Source organism: Sturnira hondurensis, unplaced genomic scaffold (genome assembly GCF_014824575.4).
Source record: "Sturnira hondurensis isolate 20B ecotype Veracruz unplaced genomic scaffold, ASM1482457v3 Scaffold0008196, whole genome shotgun sequence".
Lineage (NCBI taxonomy): Eukaryota > Metazoa > Chordata > Mammalia > Chiroptera > Phyllostomidae > Sturnira > Sturnira hondurensis.
In genome coordinates, this window is record NW_028080827.1 from 25,457,690 (window position 1) to 25,480,961 (window position 23,272).

At 43.4% G+C, this 23,272-nt stretch overlaps 1 protein-coding gene across 1 annotated transcript in view; it reads right to left on the reverse strand.

The window, feature by feature from the left end:
* Window positions 1–23,034, reverse strand: part of GCH1 (GTP cyclohydrolase 1) — a 37,959-nt gene extending 14,925 nt beyond the window's left edge. The window contains exon 1 of the mRNA XM_037054346.1: window positions 22,553–23,034. Coding sequence (XP_036910241.1) covers window positions 22,553–22,892 — 340 coding nt within the window. The 5' untranslated portion in view covers window positions 22,893–23,034. The remainder of the gene's footprint in view (window positions 1–22,552) is intronic.
* Window positions 23,035–23,272: the final 238 nt, after the last annotated feature.

Here is a 23,272-nt window from a genome sequence, read left to right on the forward strand (position 1 = left end):
TAATTTTCTACTCCTACAAAATTTCTAGTTACAGTGTGCAAGCATGAGGCTTATTGGGAATAGCTGTCTTCCTCCCTTCCTGAGGAAATAAACGCTACAGGGTTTTTGCGTGCGCCCATCCAGGTTGGCTTTGGGTGACAAGCAGTGTTTTGTTTAATCTGTGGACTCTGGCACAAGCAGCCAGACATAAGACAGGCATTTAGAAACAAGCCCCCAAAACAGCTTTATTTTTAAAAACTGCACTGATATCTGGATAGCTTGGGAGACTAGATACACTCAAGACACCTAGCTGTGTGATTTCAAGGACCACCTAGTCTGATGAGACAAGAGAGGAGATGAGTAGAGCTTTGTAGCCACCTACAGCGATTCCCCCTCAGAAAGACGGGCTGCAGAGCGAGTCACGGGGAAGGGGGATACGTGTTCACCCCCACAGCCTGGACCTCAGCGGCCCCATCGCTGCCAGAACAGGCGTGCACAGAGGTTGAGCCATCGTTTAGCCACAGTTAGCATCCCCCGAGTCAGGCTATTCAGAGACACATTCATGCAGTAGGAAAGTCATTAGTGTGGTCAACAAAGTGAACAGTGGGGTTTATTTTATTTCTTGTATGATTTTATTTATTATTTATTTTTAGAGAGACGGGAAGGGAGGGAGAAAGAGAGGGAAAGAAACATGGATGTGTGAGAGATGCATTCATTGATTGGTTGCCTCTTACTCGCCTCCAACCAGGGACCTGGCCAGCAACCCAGGCATGTGCCCTGATCGGGAATCGAAGCAGGGACCCTTTGGTTCGCAGGCCGGCACTCAATCCACTGAGCCACACCAGCCAGGGCCATAGTGGAGTTTAGACACACACAGACCAACAAGACACCCTTGTTAAGAGCGGATGAGAAGATTCAGTGAGGAGAAGTCCCTGTGCCTTTCTTTAGGTAAACACTCCTTCTCCATAAGCAAAGCAGTTTTCTGTTCTAAACACTCTGCCCCCGCCTTCAGTCATATTTCTGAAAGAAGTCTAAAAATAGATCCTTAGTGCTGCTTCCCAGGGTATCCCCGATTTCTCCAAGATTTTCATGTAAATGTTATTGCCATGCAAAGCTTATTAAAATCTTAGTTACACAAGGAATCTTCCTAAAAGTAAAAACAAACAAAACTATTTCTTAAGGAAAGAACAAAAGAGAACTGTCAAGGGTGAGAAGTACTCATTTGTTTTCTCTGGCAATGAATGAGAACACCCCCATTCTAAGCTCTGACATCAACCATATGGCCCATGTTAACGGCGGGCCCTGGAGTCAGGCTAAGCTAGCATCCAGCTCCATCACTAACCAGCTTAGGCAAGGCGCTCTGTACCTCAGTCTTCTCAGCTGCAGAATAGGTGCAAAAAAGTGCTCTAAGGACTAAACGAGATAATTGGTGTGTTTAGCATTATGCAGGTAAATGGTTGTTACTATTTTGATTACAATTAAGATAGGGGCTTTTGCTAAATTATGTGCCCCATGCACCCCATGTATATCAGAAGTTAAAAAGAAATAACTTGCTTTTAAAAAACAGACTACAGTAAAGGAAAAATAGTAACTTTGCAGTGGAGAAACCTGGCAGACAGTGTCTTAATCATGTAGTCAAGTTTAATTTCACCAGTAATAAGACATATTTGATAGTGTGTAGCTCCTGATATAATGAGAGGGGCATATCACCTCTGTGGTGTTCCCCCCCAAAATCCGTACCTGCAGTCTAGTCACAAGACAGGTGGAGAGACATTCTACAAAACACCCAGACAGTGCTCTCCAGACGACACATGGGAAGACTGAGGGGCTGTCGTAGGTTGTGGGAGACCAACATGACGACTCAATGCAGTGAAGAAACTAATACCCTACTAAACTTTGTAGTTTAAGCAATAGTATTTGTGCCAATATTAATTTCTAAAGCACTGATGACATTAAAGGCAGCTGGGAACGAGTATACGGAAACTCTCTGTGCTGTGTAATTATTCTCTAAGTCTAAAATCACTTCTTCGAGGAGAGCGGAGCCGAACAGGGCAGACCATGGAGGAGCAGAGCGGAGCCTTCCATCCCAGGAAGGGCCCGGCCCCAGGGCTGGTCCACAGCCGAGCGGCCTCCCCGCTGAGCTGTTTTGCACTGAATAAAGTTTCCTTCTTCTCTGTACCTTCCCCCAAAACAAACAATTTTGAGATAAAAACTAAAAAAATAGGCAATATTTGTCAACTAGAATGTATAAACAACAGAGCACTACTCAGAAGAACCACCGATACGTGTGCTAACATGGCTGAATCTCCAACTCAGTGAAATAGCCACGTGCACACCCAGAGAAAGACAATGCGTGAGATTCCAGGAAAGGCAAACACAGTGCTAGGGAGCAGACAGACTGCTTATCAGGGACCAGGAAGGTGGGACAGAGGGTTGGCTACGAAAGAGTGACAAGACTTTCTTGGGCGACGGGAAAAAATCTATACTTTCACCGCACTGGTGGCTATTCAACTGTATGCATCTGTCAAAACTCTAATTGCACACATAAAGTTGGTGAATTGTACTGAAGTTAGGTTACACTTCATAGAACAAACTTCCAAAATAATTTTTAAAACACTGAGCATATTATGCAAATTTCTGTAAAGAGTGGAAAGGGGGAAGATATGAACATATACACACACATAGGGGTTATCTAAAAGAATAAATTAAAAAGCAAATAAAAATTTAAAAGTGCCCAATACCCATAAAGGACTAATAGAAGAGGAGGGAAGAGACATGGAAGTGAGACATCTTCGAATATAATTTGTCATAGTTTTGACTTCGAAATAATGCAAATGTTGTTACACACTCAAAATTAGACACGAAACAGCAAAACTAGTGACCCTCATGTGTCTTAATACTCTGTGTGGCAACGGAACACTAATGCTGCCTATACCGCATTTCATTAAAATGAACCCAGACTATAAACTTGACCTAGCCAAATCATTTTTCCTCAACAATAATAAAGTTCCCCTGCTCTATTTATGTTTTGCTTCAACATATCTGAAAGCTACCATCTGTGACTAATAAGAACAAAACACTATCACAGATTGTTTTAATTTCCTGCCTGTTATCAGCAGCGAGAAGGTAACCTTGGAGACAAGGATTTATGGCATTCTATTTCCTACTGTAGGCTACAACCCATAAAGAAAACCAAAGTAGGCTCCAAAAGTTAAAGGTCTATCTATAACAATGCCACACACACACGCACAAAGCATAAACGTGTACCATTCTCGTGTCATTAGTGACACCAAATGGCCTGCCAGGCAGCCACCTCTCCAGTACCTAGGTCCGTCCTCGCAGGACAGGAAGGCAGGCCCAGGTGTGACCGACTGCACCTCTTTACACACCATCTGACACGTGGGTCCCCAGCTCCCCCAGCGGGCTCGTTAAAACCCGAGTCACGGGACCCCACCCACAGAGCGTCTGATAGAGTAGGGCTGGCTGGGCCTGAGAATCTGCATTTCTAACAAGTCCCCAGAAGATGCTGATGCTCCTGGTTCAGGAACCACACTTTGAGGGACCCTGGTTTGACATGTTTCATGGTTTGGGCTGCGACACAGAATCTTCACAGCTTCAAAATGCTTGTACTCAAACAAAATATATATTCAGAAACAGGCTTCGGCTGGGGTGGGGGAAGGTAAAAGGAAATTCTGGGGATTCCCCACAAAAGGAGAATTGTGTCTGACAGAATTTCTTTTGAATGAGTGGCCATAGGAATTGGCACTATCTGGGCTGTTTGGTGATCAGTACGAGGCCGTAGAGATCTCCAAGGGAACCAGGATTTCACGCCCGCTGCTTCTTCCTGGAAGGGCAGTGTCGAAACACAGGGGAAGAAGAGCTGGGACATGAACGGGCATCCATCTCCAGGGGGAGGAAAAAGAGAACAGGGTCTCCCTGCTGGTTTTGGAATTAAGAGAGAACAAGACACAGAAAGCAAGACCTAAAAAGGCATCAAGGCTCTTTGCTCTTGGCTGGAATTAAGTTGCTAACAAAGAGAAGCCCACCCCTGGTCTGAATCACTGGCCCAAACCCTCCCGACACGAGAGCCATGTCTACCAGCACGTGGAACTTATTTCATCCCACCTCTTGGTGCTGCTGTGATATGTGCTAATTTCTTCCAACCTTGGAAGAAAGTGTTGCAGCTTAAGGCTTTGGAGTTTCCACACAATGTCCTGTACACCACGTACAGAGCCAGAGTTAAACATAGAGCTTCCATTTTATCCAATTAATGTGTCAGTCTTTACCCTGTGATTACTTCCTTAAAATAGACTTAAATAAGGGACTCCAAACAAACTCATGTGACCAAGAGAACATAGACTTCTTATTGTAGCGTTATGGATAATAGCAAATATCAGGACCTTAAATGTGCATCAGAAAGACGGTTACACCATTTAGGTAGAGCCATACAATAAAATACAAACCAGCAGTGAAAGTGAGGGAATCGGAGCTGCGTTTATGGTTTTCTGAAACAATGTCCAATGGAAAGAGCATGTGTCAGAAGCAGTAACAGGTATACACAGTACAACCCATTTAAATGAAGTGGGAACAATACTGCGTGTTGCTTGTGCACACACACATACATGCAAGTATTAAAGCAAGCACGAGAGCCAGCGATCAAATTCGGGACAGTGGTTAACTCTGTGGATGGAGGGCAATGGGATCTGTATTTTTTTAAAGCAATATCGCAAGATATTAAGATTTGTTAAAACTGGATAAATGTTGACTAAACTAGTTCTGCATACTTTTTCTTGCATATTTAAGACTTCATTAATTAAAATTTTTAATTGCAGGATATATACATGCTGGTGTTTTCTCTTTTTTCCTGAGAAAAAAGCAAGACACTGGTGCTACCTTTGCACAAAAGGACAGGGGCTGGAGGGGATGACAGTGGACAGTCACTGCCTGCTTCTTATAGCCCTGCAAAACTGCTTCAGAAACCTCCCTAAATAAACAGTCTGCAAATAAAACACCAGCTTCTGCCTGGAGGGTGGCATTAAAACTTTTTGCTTTCAACCTCCTGTTTGGAAAAATTTGTCCTAGGAGCAAGAGCAACAGCAATGTTAAAACCAGTTAAAAGAGGGAAGAAAATCACTTTCTCTGCTTTCATTTCCGTCATGAGGATTTACCTTTTCTTATCACTTCCAATACTTTTTGCACTTAAGACAAAGCTAACATTTGTAAAACTTGGTCAAAATAAGCATGAACCCACAGACTACCTGCACTAAACACTCCACAGACCAACATAACGATGATGGGTCCAGACAACTGTTTCCACCGTCTGCTGAAGGAGGCGGGGCTTCAACAGGCTCCATGAACTTACTTCATAAACTGCAAGTGTGTCAGCAGGAAAGACCCAGTGCGTTGCAGAAAAGGTAAAAATTTGGTTATTAGGAAATTTTCATTCCTGCTATCCTAGGCAAATAAATTCCCATGTTGCTTTTAAATAATTAAAATGTAGGTAAGACAACATGGATGAACCTTGAGGGTATTATGCTAAGTGAAACAGGTAAGCCAGACAGAGAAAGACTGCATGATCTCACTTATATGCAGACTCTTAAAAAGCCAACTCATAGCCCTGGCTGGCATAGCTCAGTGGATTGAGCACGGGCCTGCGAACCAGAGGATTGCGGTTTGATTCCCAGTCAGGGCACATGCCTGGGTTGCAGGCCAGTTCCCAGCAGGGGACACATGGGAAGCAACCATACATTGATATTTCTCTCCCTCTCTCCTTCCCTTCTACTTTAAAAATAAGTAAATAAATAAAATCTTTTTTTAAAAAGCCAACTCATAGAAACAGAATGGAGTGGTGGTTACAAGGGGCTGGGAGGATGGAGAAGACGGGCAGATGGTCGAAGAACACAAACTTACAGTTAGAAGATGAATAAATTCTGGGGATTTAATGCACAGCTTCTTAATTATAGTTAGCAACATTGTATTACATACTTCAAAGTTGCTAAGAGAGTAGAACTTAAATGTTTTCACCACAAAAAAGAAATGGTAATTATGTAATGCAATAAAGGTGTTAGCCAATGCTATGATGGTCATCATTTTGCAATATGGAAGTATATCAAATCAACAGATTGTACACCTTAATGCTGCAAGACAACTGTATCTCAATAAAGCTAGAAAAAATATATAGCTCAGACTATTGAAATCAATGTACTGGCTGCCCTCAGAATAGTGATAGGCATGTTTCATTCAGCAAATGCAGTACTAGTGAGCTACCCCCAACCTCTCTGCTGGCCTTGTCATCAACACAACATCTATTGGTGAGGGACAAGGTTTTGCATATGAAGTTATAGCTATTAAATAAGGCTTTTCCCTGATTACAGCAGTAATGTTCATGGTAGTTTATTTACAAGATAATGAAACACAGAAATGAAAAAATGGAAGCACGTACATTCTCTCTACCCAGGCGCTGTTACCTAACCGGCTCTCGGGGAACCACATGCACAAAGGCACAAGAAGTAGAATGGTCAAGTACAGGGGGATGGATTAAGAGTTCAGAGACCTGTGTTCTCATTCAAGCTGTGTGCAGACTGTGACCTGGGCTAGAGGGTCCTCCAGGTAACTGAATGGTTTTGGAAACAGAGTTTAACGGAACTCCCGGGTTCCTGGCTTGCACAGCTTGCGGTGTTGCAAATCGATACCAAATTTCAGCCATTACCCACCCACCCTCACTGGACAGCCTTTGAGATGTGCATCCTAGTGGCTAGTGGCTTTCCATACTGAGGTGGGGAAAAAACCCTGTTTTAAACTGTTCAGATTTATTCATTGATAAAACTGAAGGCTGCCAAAGGACTCTCGCCCCAGTCTCAGTCTACTACTCTGAAAATTTGTGCTAGACCAGAATTAGAGCCTTAGAAGGCTATCTAAGGAAGGAAACAAAGTGTATATTCGTGGAATCATTTAAAAAAAACAACCATGCATACTTGCCAAATTTAGTTTTTGAATTGGATAATTTTGTATATCTTTCACAATCCAGCTGTGAAACTGAAAATGGAATTTACAGAACAGATGGCAGTAGCAAGGTCTGGTTCACAGCAGTCCTAAAGAAAGAACACACCCATCTGATAAATCATGCATTTGCTTCAAAAGCCTTTAACGGGCTCACCCCTTATCATTCTACATTCACTTATGCCATGAGATTTCACACAGATTAATATTACAGGCCCGTCTGTAATTCTCTCTGATGAATGCGCACCAATGAGGTGTGCCGGCCACCATCATTAGCGGAAAGTGATTATGGGAGAAGGATGAACTTGTAAAACGGCTGCTCCCAGATACAGCCAGACTTGGGGAGCTTTGGAAACGACAGGCCCTGAAGCCACCCTGAGAAATTCTGATTCACTGGGGCAGAACCCAGGACTTTGGCTTTTAAAAACCCAAGCAATTCTGATGGCCAATCAGGATGGGAGCATAGGTTCCAGAGAGAGAGAGAATGAGCATTGAAAACGGACCCCCCAACTGGCCCTAATTGACTGCTTAGCAAGGCCAAACAGTGGGCAATACAATTCCTCACCATGAACCCTCACGACAGTCACCAAATCAGAGGGTGACAATTTGTGCAGAATACTACGTACGAGGTCTGCATACCCACTGAAAAGTAGGAGGCTTGGCACAGAGACTGAGGTTGGGAGTGGGGATGACAACAGGGGACACAAGGGGAAGAAGATGGGGCCAACTTTCCCTAGAGCAGGCAGCAGAAAGGAACCAATGAAAAGTAAAAGAAGGAAAACCTTTGGCAGGAAGAGGGGGAGGAAAATGGGGACATTTGTAATAATGTCAACAACAGAAATAAAGGGGGAAAAAGCATTAAAAAGAAAGTTGTAGCCCCTACTTTGCAACAGTTTTTCTACATTGGTAATTGTGAACAACCAAGGTGGGGAGCAGTACTGCAAATTGAGTAATGGCATAAATATACATGTATATACCTGAAACTATGTAATTTTATTAACCAATGTCACCCGATCAATTCAACAAAAATTATAGAAAAAAGAGAGCGGGAAGTCAGGGATTTGAAGCTCAAAAAAAAACTCCTGTGGGCCTGCGAACCACACGATCCCTGTTCGATTCCCAGCCAGGGCACATGCCTGGGTTGCAGGCCAATTCCCGGAAGGGGACTCATGAGAAGCAACCATACATTGATCCTTCTCTCCTTCCCTTCCCCTCTAAAGATAAATAAATAAAATCTTTAAAAAAAAACAAAAAACCTGTGAATCAGAACAGCCACATCTGGAAGACTTTCTGCCATTGGTCAGTATTTTTAGATAGATAGAACTTCATCCTAAACCTAATGTGGGCTTGATTCTGGAAAGTAAATCTTCTCGCAACTGCCTCAGTGCACAGAATCTTTTTAAAAATACATACTCCCTAAAGTCTCTTGTCTGCATGGCCGCACACGATGCTCAGATGCTCCGGTATCTAACACGGCCACAGCAGTCTTCAGAACCAAAGTCGTTTTTTTCACCATCTTTAGAAACATAACCAGGATCACCATGACCAACAGGTCTCAAGCTACTGTGTGTGCCGACGGACATTCCCTTTGTTTCATACCTGAATGCTGTACATCTATTTCAGACTGTAGACTGTGTTTGTATACTTATGCTTTGATTCATGGTAGCTTCTCATATTATAGAATTGATGTGCCTTGAACACAAACATAAATAAAAAGGAATGGCTGAATAATAATAATAATAATAATAATAATGATAATAAACTTGCTGCCATCGGACTTTTGATACGCCTATTTCCAGAAGTGGAATCACTGGGTCATAAGGCATTTCCATTTTTAACTTTGAGGTACTTTTATCCTGCTTCCAATCAACCTGCATTCCCACCAGCAGTGCACAAGAGTTCCCTTTTCTCCACAACCTCACCGAAGCTTGTTGTTTGCTGATTTATTGATGATAGTCTTTCTGACAGGTGTGAGGTGATACCTTTTTTAAAATATATTTTATTTATTTATTTTTAGAGAAAGGGGAGGGAGAAAGAGAGGACAGAAATAACAACGTGCGGTTGTCTTTTGTGTGTCCCCAACCAGAGACCTGGCCCGCAACCCTTTGGTTCACAGGCCAGCAGCGCTCATTCCACTGAGCCACACCAGCAGGGTGTGAGGTGATTATCTTATTGTAGTTTCATTTTGCATGTCTCTAATGATTTGTGACGGGAGCATCTTTTCTTTTCTTTTTAATTTTTTATTTATTTATTTATCTTTAGAGGGGAAGGGGAGAGGGAGAGAAACATCAATGTATGGTTGCCTTTTGTGCGTCCCCTGCTGGTAGTTAGCCTGCAAGGAACCGGCCTGCAAGCCAGGCATGTGCCCTGACTGGGAATCGAACCGCGATCGTCTGGTTCGCAGGCCCGCGCTCAATCCACTGAGCTACACCAGCCAGGGCCGGGAGCATCTTTTCATATGTCTAGGGGCCACCTTGTATTCTCTTTGGAGAAGTGTCTATTCGGGTCCTTTGCCCGTTTTTTAACTGGATTGTTGGTGTGGAGTTGAATAAGTTCTTTATAAATTTTGGATATTAACCCCTTATCAGATGTATCACTGGCAGATATGGTCTCCCATTCAGTGAGTTGTCTTTTAGTTTTGTTGATGGTTTCCTTTGCTGTGCAAAAACTTTTTAGTTTGATGTAGTTCCATTTGTTCATTTATTTTTTGTTTCCCTTGCTTCATGATTTTTTTTAAGTATGTACAGAAAGAGTATGAAAGTTTTCTAAATTTAATGTAGGTAAGCTTACAGTTTTCACTTCCCAAATACAATTTATAGTTTTGGCTCCTTCACACATTTGCCTTTTCAGTTTTAAGATTTGTCAATTTTACCATCAAAATGGATCACTTTTTAAACTGTAAAAGTACTTAACATATGCAGAAATAAAAAGCATTTTGAAATTAGTTGAGGTCAATGTACTTCTATTCTTTGGAATTAGTTTAGCTAAATAAATCTGGTGCTTTGGTTGAGTAGGAATAGGTGATAAGTAGGTAAGCAAAATCTACTCATTAGGCTCTGATTTGGGGTAGATTTCAATCCCTCATCACCCTGGCACATGCCAGTTACTACACAAAAAGTCAAATTCAATGTCAAATCCAGAGCCTCAAAGGAAAGAGTTCAGTTCCCAAGAGAACAGAGATAGCTTCATGTAAAACTTTATCTAGAGTTACATGGGCATTAAATTAGTGCTGTGAAACAATACACTGAGGATTTACAGAAACATCTGGAAGTTCCTTCTAATGTACATATAAATAGAGCCCTGGAAAGCTTTTTACATCACCTGGTTTATGGGCTTATAACTTTAATGAACCAAATGAAAACCGACTCTTCCAAATCCCATCCTTCATCTCTAGATAACATAAAATGTATTGATTTTATGTGTCTACACTTAAGCCACATTTAAGAAAACCACCTCTGAGCTAGTAGTTTTGGATGTGTCTCTCTTCACTTGGAACATGAAACCCCAGCAGATTTGGCGTGGCATTTATCATCTAGTCCTGCCCTGCTCTTCCAAGCAACCAAACTTGGGATCCTCGACATGTTCTGTGTCAATAAAATTAGCTGTGGAGTTAACACATTCAATGAAGACCTGTCTTTTCCCTTGTTCCACTGGATAGCTAGAGGCCATTTCAATTGGATTTAGAAGATGAAAGAGTATAGACATTTCCCGGCCCAAATCTCTTTACAGTAGAGATGAGGAAAGAGACTAAGGTCACGAAGAGACTGGCTGCTGACTGCAGAGCGCCGCCACTGCCTTGGTGGCAGCGTTCGCTGGACTTGGGTAGTCCAAGTACTGTGGGAGGTGTTACTTGAAGGTGTTACAGCAGTTATTTGAGTTGAATAAATGTCCGTGGGTAGGAGCAGAGCCAGAAGCTGCAGCTCCAGTCCAAGCCTGGCTGTTTGGCTCCACCCAAGTCCACTCCCTGGTTTGTGGTGCATCTCAGGGAATGCCTGGTACACGGTGAGTCCCCGGCTCCCAGCGGGCACAGGCAAGGTCAGCAGCAAATTTTATTAACCAGAATAATACTTGGTTATGAAAGGGATTCATGCTAAATACATTCTGGTTATTTTTATTAGATAATTTCTCACCCATAAACTTAAACTTGTAGCCTGTCTACTGTCTATTAGTTAAACTTTGTTTATACATATATACATTATATATTATGATATATATATAAAATTCTTCTTTTCCTATTGCAGGCAAATTGAAAAGATGTACCATTTCTTTGTCCCATGTTGGATTATGTAGAAAATGTTTGTGAACAATTCAAAAATAAGATGAATAAAATTCATGTAGGTAATTTGTGCAGTATCTTGACATTTGTTATCAATATGTAAAAGTTCACTTCCAAATAACTAGATTTGATGCTAGATTTGATGTGTGTTCCATCTGAACAAGAGTTGACTGACACCTGTAAAATCTGTTTAAAACACTCTTCTTATGCCCTGTCTGGGTAGCTTAGTTGGCTAGAGCATTGTCCTGATACACCAAGGTTGTAGGTTCAATCCCGTCAGGGCACATACAAGATTCAACCACTGAACACAATCAATGTATGTCTCTCTCAAATCAGTCAAGAAAATTTAAAAAAAAAATATATATCCTCCTCTTGTAAGGGAATACAGGAATTTTAAATAATTTTTTTTAAAAAAGGTTGTACCCATATCCTAGAAAAGCCATTTAAGCAACCAGTTGGGTCCTACAGCCAACTCACTAGAAATCAGCTTCAAGAATAACATGACCGAGTTTCCATATGAGTTTCGGTACTAGTAGTTTCTGGTATGAACACAAATATATCAAACTGTGACCTCAAGAAACTTAAGATCTCAGGAAATAAGAGGCTTATGTGTAAAAATATTTGGAGAATGACTGGAACCTAAATTACAAAAGCAATAGCTTATATAAAGGAAGATTTATGGGCTAGGAGAATCAATATGGCTGTACTGAACATAAGGATTTGGCCCAGCCCTTCAGGATAAATGGGAGGAGCGGAAGAAAGGTTTTCTAGGGGAGATAAGGAAGAGAGATGCCACGTAAGATAAAATACAGAAGTGGGAAACATCAGCCAGAAACCGATTCCCTTCTATTTTACAGCATTTTTTAAATTAAATGTTACCTTCGGTTCACGACCTCTTTCAAGCCCTGCCACACTCTGCACTAGTCAAAAGTCACCCCCATTTTGCAGATGAGGACACTTGATGCTCTATTTGAAAACATTAAGTTCCTCTGAGGAAAAGTCAACTAGTTGCTATAAGAGCTGAATTTTGACCCCTGTCCTCTGACTTCCAGATCAGAGCCCGGTTCCCACCAGCCTACCAAAGAATGGGCTGAAGGGGAGAGCCCTGGAGGAGGGAACCTGGAGTTACTGCAGGAGCAGTCGGCCAGGAGGTGAGGAGGCCTAAAGTCAATGACAGCAAAGGAGATGAAGAGAGGAAAGCTTGTTTGTTAAAACAAAAGTAAAATTAGTTAGGCAGGTGGGGGCTAAGAGAGGAGAGAGCTCAGGAGGGCAGACAGAAAGAGTAGCCAGAGGCTGCTAGGGCACAGAGTTGCTGTCCATCAGCCGCAAGACACTGTTTTATCAACTCTTTACTTGGTTCATATGAGCAAAACTTAAGTAGTGTAAGGCTGCTTTGACATTTACTTTTGGAGAACAAACTGGAACAGTTTCAAAGGAAAAAAGAATCCCATTAAATCTTCAAACTAACAAAAAGATCTTTTTTAAAGAAGAAGCTTCTCTCTAGAAATTTATCCTAGGAAACCAGCCAAGAATCGCCTCTCAAACCAACCACAGTCTTTAAATCTTCAACATCCAAGCGTTTTGTGCCTTCTAGTTGTGGTACAGCATCAAGAAAATAGAATTCCTGCTAAAAACGTTTCCCCTGAATTTAATTAAGTCTTTAGACCTAAGTTCCAATTCTAGGAAGAGGAGGGATAGAGAAACAAGTTAAATGGAAACAAGAAAACAACCAGACAAATCCCAAAGGTGAGTCATCTTAAAGGACAACCGATGATCTTGGATAATTAGCGCCATGAAGCGGGCGAGAGGGAAGGCAGCAGAAACTCTTCTGGGTTAAAATCTAACAATAACGTGCAAATGCATGGGCCTCAAATGGGTCCTGGTTGGAACAAAGCATGAGTAAAAAAAAACAGGTAGGACAACCGGAGAAGGAATATAGATTAGGTAGTAAATGATTTGAAGGAATCAATAGTTAATTTTACTAAGCATAGAGTCAGCGGTTAAGAAGAAAAACCGTCCTAGGACGACATTTCACTTCTGAATACACGTTTCTGATTTGCTCCCGGTAAAATAGGAGAATATGCCAAAATGGTAAAATGTTCACTTTGCATCTAAGTAGTAAGTTTATAGCTGTCCATTACATAATATTGTCTATGTTTGTGCTTGAAAATTTTACATTATAGAAAGTTAAAGTGAAGTAAAATGCCATGATCCTAACCGAGACTATTTGTGTTCTTGGTATTACTGCTCTACCACCCAACCCAATCGCTCCTCTTCCAGTTGGGACAAGGCCTTACTAACAACACACTAAACCTCACATGCCAGTATGACCAGCATCTGTTTATTCTTCTCGTAGATGTGCCTACCATACTCCTGAGGTGAAAATCTCTAAATAAAGGCTTCGTCTAACCAAAGGGGCCATGGGTTAGAAGACCACACACCCTAAAGGGCATACAAATGAAGGACCTTTTCAAAAATCTGCCTCACTAGAAAAACAAGAGACTCGTTACCATAGAAACTGTTTAGGTGGCTTGAGTGTTTCAAAGGAAAGCAGCACCTCTATCAAGGAAAAGTCTGAGGTCCTTGCCAGGGCCTTACCTCTGAGCTGCTGGAAGTCTACACGCGAGCAATGAGACAATACTGCCCAGCCTGCCCTTACTGAAGACTCAGCATGACAGTTCAACTCCTAGTCCAACTGCCTCTCCCTGTAGACCAGATCCCTAAAAGTCCTGAAGTCACTTATCCAGAGTGATAAACTACTTGGCTGGGATGCTGTGACTAGTCCTTACTAGCTGTTCTTCCCGTTACATCAGGATGAATCTTTGCTGACACACTAACCTAACATAGTTTAAGAAACATCAAATGGACCTCAGAATTATCAGTGAACAGAATTCCTCACGCACCAAATGCAAAGCTGAAAGACTTGTATCACCCTCTTTCTAAGGTACTTCATTTGTAGAAGACCATGCCTTCAAAAAGCTCCATGAATTGTGGTGAAAGGGAAATAGAAAGAAAGAGGTGATATTAAAATGGAGGGGAAAACAGCAGGGATAAGCCTGGCTTCCACTGAGGCAAACCCTGAAGTTACTGACAGCTGGAGGCTGTCTGCTAACTACCTGTGGCTGAAAGGCAAATTGTTTCTGATGGGCATTCAGACTGGCACACCTCCATGGCTACCTGTGAGCTACAGCAGCTCTACCTTAAAGTAACCTGGAGTTCAGCAAGGTCCGAGTTTACAGCCTCTCAGTTGAAGTCCAGCACTCAGTGCCTTCAACACTGCTCATAAACATTTTACTACAAGTGCATAAACTACACAACAGGTATCGTTGTATTTGAAGCTATTTCAGGGAGGAATGCATTGTTTCGGGCATTTGGCAATGGCTTCTGTTGAACCGGGCTCTGATTCCTACTTAGAACAAATAAAAACTAATACATGTACATAAAACACATCATGCCTCACAGCAAGAGCTACGTGCTCTTGGAACAGTGCTTCACTGAAACAGCATGTGGACCAGAACTGACTGAGAGCCAATTTCCTCACCCAAACCTGTTCACAGAGCTCTAGATAGGCAGTAGCTGTTGAGGAACTGGGAGAGGGAGGATTCTCTCAAGATTAGCAACCCAAACCCCAAAAGACAGTACAGAGAGATTAGAGGAAGAGAGGAGATAATAAAGACCAAATATTGCAGAACAGCCTCAGGTAGGACTTCTGCTTCGGTCTCCAGCTCCAGTGTGGGGATGAGACAGCGGTTTTGCAAGACACCATGCACTAAACTAAAATACTAAAGTGCCCCACTGAGTAGATGGTGATGGAAAAACAGGAACAAAATGCAGGCAAGGAACATAATAAAACTTCACAGCCACAGTGAAGGAAGACAAGAGAAACTCGGTCAAATGTTTTCAAAAGAAAGTGACCTATTCAATTTTAGTAAAATCAGACTGGCACCAAGGATTGAAGCAGGGGAAGCTAGGAGGCAAGGCAGCCAGTTGAGAAGTTACTGTACTTTGGGGGAGAGACGATTAAGAGGCCGAACAAAAGAAGAAAAGATAGTCTGAAGATACTCAAAATACGAGAGTTCAGATTTAGAGCCAGAGTAACCAAGGGAGTAACACAAGAAAAAAAGACTCTCAGATAAAACAAGGGCCCAGATTGCTCAACCAACTGGCAATGTGTGTTCCATTCAAGTTGATTAGAAAGGCTAACTGGCCAGAATGGGCTTTAACACATCAGGGAGAGAAGCCAGCCCTAATGCCTTCCATGCTGATCTTTAAAAAGTTTAAAAGTTTCAACCTAAGTGCTTTTGAAAGCTCCATTTAATTTTAACTTTATGATACAGACAACTGTGAATATTACTGTATTCTTTTTATTCCAGAATGCTTAGACCATAATCTTCTCTAAACCAACATGGACTATTTCTGTCAAAATTTTTTTTTCCTTCTACGTTCAGTTCAAACACTACCTCTTCCATAGTCATCTTTGGCGTCAAGTCTCTCTGACAGAGACTTCTGGTCCCTACTAGCACAGATCACAGGCTCCTTGAAGGCCAAGACCTGGCCAACAGACTTTGTTTCCCCTTTAATAGCTGGCACAGGGTCACTCACAGAGCTGGTGTTTGATAAATACACACACAGTTAGTGCATCTTCAAGTCTAAGGATTTCTTAAAATAAGGAAATAAAAATACAATAGACGTAAATTTAAGAATATACAACATTTGACCCGGCTGTGTGGGTCAGTTGGTTGGAGTGTCGTCTCTTACACCAAAAGGTTGTATGTAGGTCTGATTCCCAGTCAGAGCACATATCTAGGTTGGAAGTTTGAACTTGGTCAGGGTGCATATGGGAGGCAACCAATCAATGTTTCTCTCTCACATCAATATCTCTCTCAAATCAATAAACATATCTTTGGGTGAGGGTCATACATATGCAACATTCTACAGAATGAATTACTGTCTCTACAAGGACCAACAGGTCTCTTCTAACTTCAAAATGATGTTCGTGATAAGCCTTGAAGACATTGCGCTAAGTGAAATAAGCCGGTCATAGAGGACAAACATGGTATGTTTCCACTCATATGAGGTACCCAGAACAGTCCAATGCATATGGAAAGTAGAATAGTGGACAGCAAGAGCTAGGAGGAAAGGGGGCTAGGGTGCTATTGGTTAATGCGTTTCGGTCTGGGATGATGAAAACCTTCTGGAGATGGAGAGTGGTGATGGTTGCACAACAATGTGAACACACTTAATGCCATAAACCACTTACAAACAGCAAATTTTCTGTCAGGTGCATTTTGCCACAATAAAAAGCTAACAAAAAAAGAATACACAACTTTCAACCAGGTGCACTTTGACACGGTTGCAAATATACAGTAGGGAGCACAACTCAGATATGTTAGCACTGATGGAACTTAATGATGTTGTATTATGTTTGCCTAATTGTTCAAAAAAGAGCCAAAATAAATGTGTATCTCTGAAATATATATACAATTGTAGTTACAGGCAACATTACTTTAAATGAAGGGAAACAATAAGAATTTATAACTGCATTTAACAAAAAGTAACACGTCCTAAAAACGTATTTTAAATGGAACTGAAAAGTTTCCAAATAGTAAAATCATTAAAACAAACTTTCATTTATAAAGTACAAATGACCACAACCTAATTATATGTGCTTAGACAAAATATATAAAATTTTGGTTTTCAAATATCTCCCTCAGAAGAGTATGGAAAAGGTTTGTTAGTTATTAATTTACCTTACAACTGAATGTAATTTAGCTGAATTTTTTTACAATCATTCATGAATTCCTCTGAGCAAAAATTCTGTGAAACATCTTTAAGTAAGGATACAAAGAAATGCCTCAAAATTAAAACTACTTGGCTTTCTCTTTGCTAGAAATCAGGAAGAAAAGCAAAATTCCTATGTCTTATGATTCATATACATTACTTGGTTCTTCACATGAAATTCTAACACAAGCACCTAAAACCTGAGGGGGCACAGATGTCTGTTAGAACAGGGATGCTGGTCACACACACTTGAGTTCCACGCTGTGACATCTGGCAAGTAAGTTAACCCGAGCCTCCTCAGTTTCCACCTCATTCAAATGTGAATGAACCCCAAGGTGACAGGAGGACCACATGAGGTCACACGTGTACAACCTGGCCTGCCTTCCCAGATGCGTGGTTCCCACACTCTTCTCCCCGACACCCAGGGCTTTTATTCAGTGGCACCCAGCATGTTGCCACCTTAAAACACACCAACAGGAAACTCACTTGATCCAGACAGGAAACAATACCTCAAAATTTTTTTGTGTCCTATAATTTGTTAAATCACTCCCTAAAGGCCTACAATCTGACTTGTGACCACTTTAAGCTATTGAAACTATTAACATCCCCTTCAGATCAGATCTAGTACTCACTGCTAACACGCACAAATATCTATAGTGCTTCACATACGCTGGGCATTTCTCTTAGCACTTTATGTGTATGAACTCACTTGATCCTCACAATAACTCTGTAAGATGGATAAGTAACTGTACCATTAATGGCCCCATTTTACAGATGAGGTCATTGAGGCACAGCTGTAATGAGATCTGTAGCCAGGCATTCTAGCTCAAGTCTACCATCTCTCATACCTCTTCCTCTGGTTCTTTGTCCCTTTTAAAAGCAATTTTGCCAACACTTACACCCTTGGCCCTCACACTGCCTTCACTATCAGCTTTATAATTCACAAATTTAAACCTCTAGCCTTAAACCATCATGCTATCTCTTGGCCTGTTTAAGTCACTCCCTTTTCCTTTATGCACATGTAAATTCCAACCATCCATATTTGAAAATCTGTCTAGTTGCTTTCAGTGCATAACAAAACACCCCAGAATTTAGTGTTGTACAACTGTTTTACGATGTTGTTGGACTCTGTCGTCAGCAATTCCCACAGGGCACAGGGGGTATGCAGGGCCTCTACTCCACAGCGTCTGGGGCCTCAGTGGGGACAACAGGTCAGCTGGAATCGCCCGGAGGAGTCTTTACTCACACATCTAGAGCTTGATGCTACCTGTCGGGTGGAACCTCAGCTACAGCCATCCGCTGCAACACCCACATGCAGCCTTTCCGTGTGGTAGAGCTACCTCACTGCACGGCACCCTCAGAGTAACCGGACTTTCTACATGGTGGCTCAGGCTCCAAAATGTCCCACATCCTTAAAACACTTTCCAATTAATCCAATCCCACAGTTCTTTCTCACTAAAGGAAGGAATAGATCAAGCAGCAGGTGATTTTTTGCATGCCTTCTTATTTCTTGTAAGAGCCCAGGCAAAGCAAGTATTACCACTCCTCACGAAAAGGGGAAAATGACAAGTTTAAAGACATGCCAGTGACTATACAGATTATCAAGTGGCAAGGTCACGGGCACATTCAGGCTCCTTCTGGAAGGGAAACATTTTTCCAATGTGGAAGAGCTGAAACCAAAAATGGCAGAAACACTAAGAGGCATCAAAATCGACACGTTCAAAAACTGCTTTGAGCAGTGGAAAAAGTCTCGATAGGTGTATTGTGTCAAGTGGAGAGTACTTTGAAGGTGACTGAAGTTTAAGCATGTAAGAATAAAGTAATACACAATTTCTTATAAATAAATTTCAGTGTTTTGGGTCCTCCCTTGTATATGTTTCTCCATTCTACTTTTTATCCAATCCCAGAGATTTCCTCACTTTGCTTTGTCCTATCCCTTAACCCACCTCCAACGAATTTCATGTAACCCTCTTTATATCTCTTCCTTTGACTTTGACATATAAAATAAGCTCCAAAACTGCCATTCTCTGGAGAATTTTTTTTTAATTCTCTGCCATTCTGTGGAGAATTCTCTGGAGAATTCGTTGAGACTCTGCTTCCCAGTAGTTGTCATCAACTTCTCTTAAATAAACTCATAAAAATTCTCAAAAAAAGGAAAAAAAAAGAGCTGATCCGAGCATCGCCCTGTGATGCTAGATTCAAAGGATGGCCAGTTTCGGGGCAAGGTGACTGTGCCTCTTCTAGCCTCCCTCCCAGCCCACACACTACAGCCCGGTGGTGAAGAGTAGTAACTGGGAGCGGAGTGAACTCATACACAGTGGGCAGTGAGGGAAAGGTGCGCCAGGCACCTCTGAAGGAAAGCTACAGCGCAGGGGGAGCCCGCACACTCGCGGGAAGAGCAGAAGTTACCATCAACCCACTCGGGAGGAGCTGAAAAAATAATAATAACTGGGGGAATGTACAATACCAAGTTATTTTACTTTTTATAACACCGGGGCAACACTGTTAATTAAGAATTAATATAAAAAGATGTAAGTTGTCTTGTTTACAATCAGAGAAATGCGACTGTTTCAAAGAAATGTGTTTCTATCCCAAACGATCTACGCAGCCGCTGCTCTTCTAAAGCAGTGAAGGATCAGCGGCTGCAGGACTGTTTCCCCTTGACGCTGCACTTCCCACAGACCCCAGTCTCCTTCCCTCTCTCTCCCACCTGGGCTGGTGCAAGTCTTCGCGTCCCCCCACTTCAGGTTTATTTCTTTAAGTTCAGCACATTCTCACCCTCTCCGTCTTCTCTTTAACTGTGTACCGCTAAGAAATCAATATTAAATCCAAAAGTGTAATCCGCTAGGTAGAGACTTTCAAACTTCTGATCACAACCTATGTTATACCTATAAACTTCTGATCACAACCTAAGTTATACCTATAAACCCTACACAGAAGTTCCTCAGAACATCTACCCTTACTACATGGGGTAGACTCACCTTCTCCATTCTGCTCCACCTTTTTTTTTCTTCCCTTTTTGGAGCTGGTAACCCAACTATTAGGTTGCAACTCATAGTATGAAAGGATAAGATACCCTGGTGTATCTTTCTAAGTAGCAACATAAGGCAGTAGCTAAGAGTTCTGCCTTTCGGCTGCCTGGATTCAATCACCAGCCCTACCATGAACCTGTCAACCTCTCAGCTTCCCTGTCATGGGTGTAAAAGAACAGTGTTGCCTGGAAATTGGGGATTAACCAAGATCGTCCACACGAAGCACTTAGAGGACAGAAAGTATTCAGTTAATGGCTACTAGTAATTCTTAAATGGTCTGTGGACTTTTTCATTGTGATAAAATGTACATAAAATTCATCATTTTAACTATTTAAAGCAAGCAATTCAGTGGCATTGCAACCTTCACCACTCTCTAGTCCCAGGACATTTAACACCCCAAAAGGAAACTTGTACCCATTCTACCCTCTTCCCAAGGTCCTGGCCACCCCTAATCTGCTTTCTGTCTCTAGGTCTATAGACTTTTTAAAATCCTCATCCAAGAATACAATTATTGATTTTAGAAGCGGAGGGAGGGAGAACGATGGACAGAGAGAAAGAGAAAGAGAGAGAGAGATGTGAAAGAGAAACATCCATCAGTTGCCTCCCATATACACCCCAACTCGGGGTAGAACCCACAACTTAGACAATGTGCCCTGACCAGGATCGAACGCACAAGCTTTTGGTGCACAGGACATCACTCCAATCAACTGAGCCACCCAGCCAGGACAGTCCATAGACTTTTTAAAGAATAAAGTTAATACTTTGATTAAAGCAGTTTTCTAAGGTAGAATGAAGTGTTCTTTGGCATCATCAGTCCTGTGGCTCAGCAGACAAACTTCTGCTAACCATTTCTTTGGAAAATATTGTGAGCCACTTAAGGGAAATTCTGTGGCCTATCGGGGGGTCAGAAATCTCTCTCTCCTGTGAAATCTGTTAGGGCAAGATTCCCAAAGCCTGGCCAGTGCAGTGAGGCCGTGGCTTTCACTGTCCACAAGAGGCAGGAGGAGCAAGCTTCACCCATGAAGGTGCTTCTTCTTTAGTCATTCTTCTTTAGTCGTGGGATATCACCAAAAAGTAGCATATTCATCAAATAAAGAATGTTTATTCTTCAGTCTTTACTTTGAAATTCTGCTTTTGAAGCTCTAAACTTTTATCACCAAGGGATTAAACAAGCGAACTTGAACACATTCTTGGCTTTAGGATGTAGTATAACTTCCTTTTTGGGCCTCACCCTTCTCATACTCTGCTTTACCACCCTTCCTTTGGGGTGTGGAAGACTGGGCAAAAATAACTTTGTTCTTCTCAAGGGACTTGCCAGATACTCCACCAGGGAAATAACAGCGACAGGGAGGTTACCTTTCAAAGCAGCACTGTTATCTTTGAGAAATAACAGAAGGCTTCTTAGGCCAATGAAATAAGTGTCACCACAAGGCACCAAAGATGTGAGGATGTGAACTACAGAATCTGCAGAATATCCTTTGGTCCCAGCTGTAGAAGTCAGAAGCTCTTCGTTCATTCTCTCATTCTCATTCTCTCTCTCTCTCTCATTCTCTCTCTCTCTCTCTCTCTCTCTCAAACCAACACCACTCAGTAGGCAGCAAAGTCTTCAGTCATTTCCTATTTCCTCTCCACCCCCTGCTTCCCTTTGTCCTGGGTGAAAGCCTGGCCAACCGGGCTTATTTGAAGTGTATGTGGGAAAGGTGACAGAGGGTCTCGATTCAGTGTCCCAGAGTTCAGCAAACATCCCTGACTCCCACTTTATTGCTTTATTGACCTGGATTGAACCTAGGCTGTCAGGACGTCACTCTAACCGATCGAGCACCCGGCCAGGGCTTTAAGCAGCAAATTTGTCCCAGAAACCTCACACCTCGAACTCCAGGAAGCCTGTGCCCAGAACTGAACCAAATTCTGGACGAGTCCTGAGCTAAAGTGAATTCGATGCGGAGCAAAGACAATTACAACTTTCCGAAGCCCCGGGTGCCTGGCAAGTCAGTGAGAGTGAAGGTCCCCCGAGCTCGCGGTGAAGGATCGCCCCGGGCACTCCAAACGCACGAAGCCAAAGATGAGACCTCAAGAGAAGAGACTTCAAGAAAAGTGACTTTCCCCTTCACTTCCGCAAGCGCCCAGATGATCCCCACCGTGGGTCAGCAGGAGCCTCAAGCAACTGCCCGGTTGGCAGTCTCGCCAACCCGAGCGCTGCGTGCTGGGAGCAGGTGGACCCCTGGAGGGCGGCTGCAACGGGTACCCAGGTGGAGAGGCCCCTCCCGGCCAGAGCGCCCGAAATGCGTCCCACGCAGGCCCTCGCCTGGGCGGGCAGCAGGGCCGGGGGCAGGGGGAGTTCAAAAGGTGACAGCACTTGTCTCCCTCTGCCAAGAGTGAATCAACTCGAAACTTCCCGGAGCCCGCGCGCTCTTCCAGCAGCCACCTCCCCGGCTCCCAGTAGGTGGAAGCAGCCCGCGCCCACGCGACCAGCGGGCTCACTGACCTGAGATGGTCTCCTGGTAGCCCTTGGTGAAGAACTGCATGGCCGTGGCCGCCCTCCAGGGTGTCTTGAGCAACCCCTGTCGCTGAGGGTCTTCCCCCAGCGAGCGCAGGATAGACGTGTAGGCGGCTGCCAGGTTGGTGAGGTTCAGCTGGTTATCCTCCTCGCTGCGGGGCCGCTCGCCCTTCCAGGCGTCCGCCAGCTGGGCTCTCTTGGTCTCCGGCCGCGGCGACTTCTCCGCGGGGCGGCTCGGCCCGGGCCGCGGCGGCTCCCCCTCCAGGCACCCGTTGCTGTACCTGGGGTCCCGCGGCTGCGCCGGCGCTCGCACCGGGCCCTTCTCCATGGACCCGCCGCAGTCACTGGGCAGGAACCTAGGCACGTTTCAGGGGCTGCGATTAAACTTCGCCGGGCGCCGCGGGCAATGGGCTGTGGCAGGAGAAACCGGAGGAAGGTGGGCGACCGGAGGGTGAAATGTGACAGGGACAGCCCGGAGGTGGTTTTTATGGACTAGAGGCTCGGCTGGCGCCGCGGGGCGTTCCGATTGGTGGGTGCGGCCTCGCGTCACGGGACTCGCCCCGCCCCCGGCCCGGCGCCGAGTCTGGGGCGGTGTTGCTGGCTGTGCCCCGAGATGTAGAGAGGAATGGGCTCGGTTTCCCTGAGTTGTTGCCGGACTAACGGACTCCGAAAGGAGCCTAGTGTCTGGAGCTAGAACCTCGCCGGGGA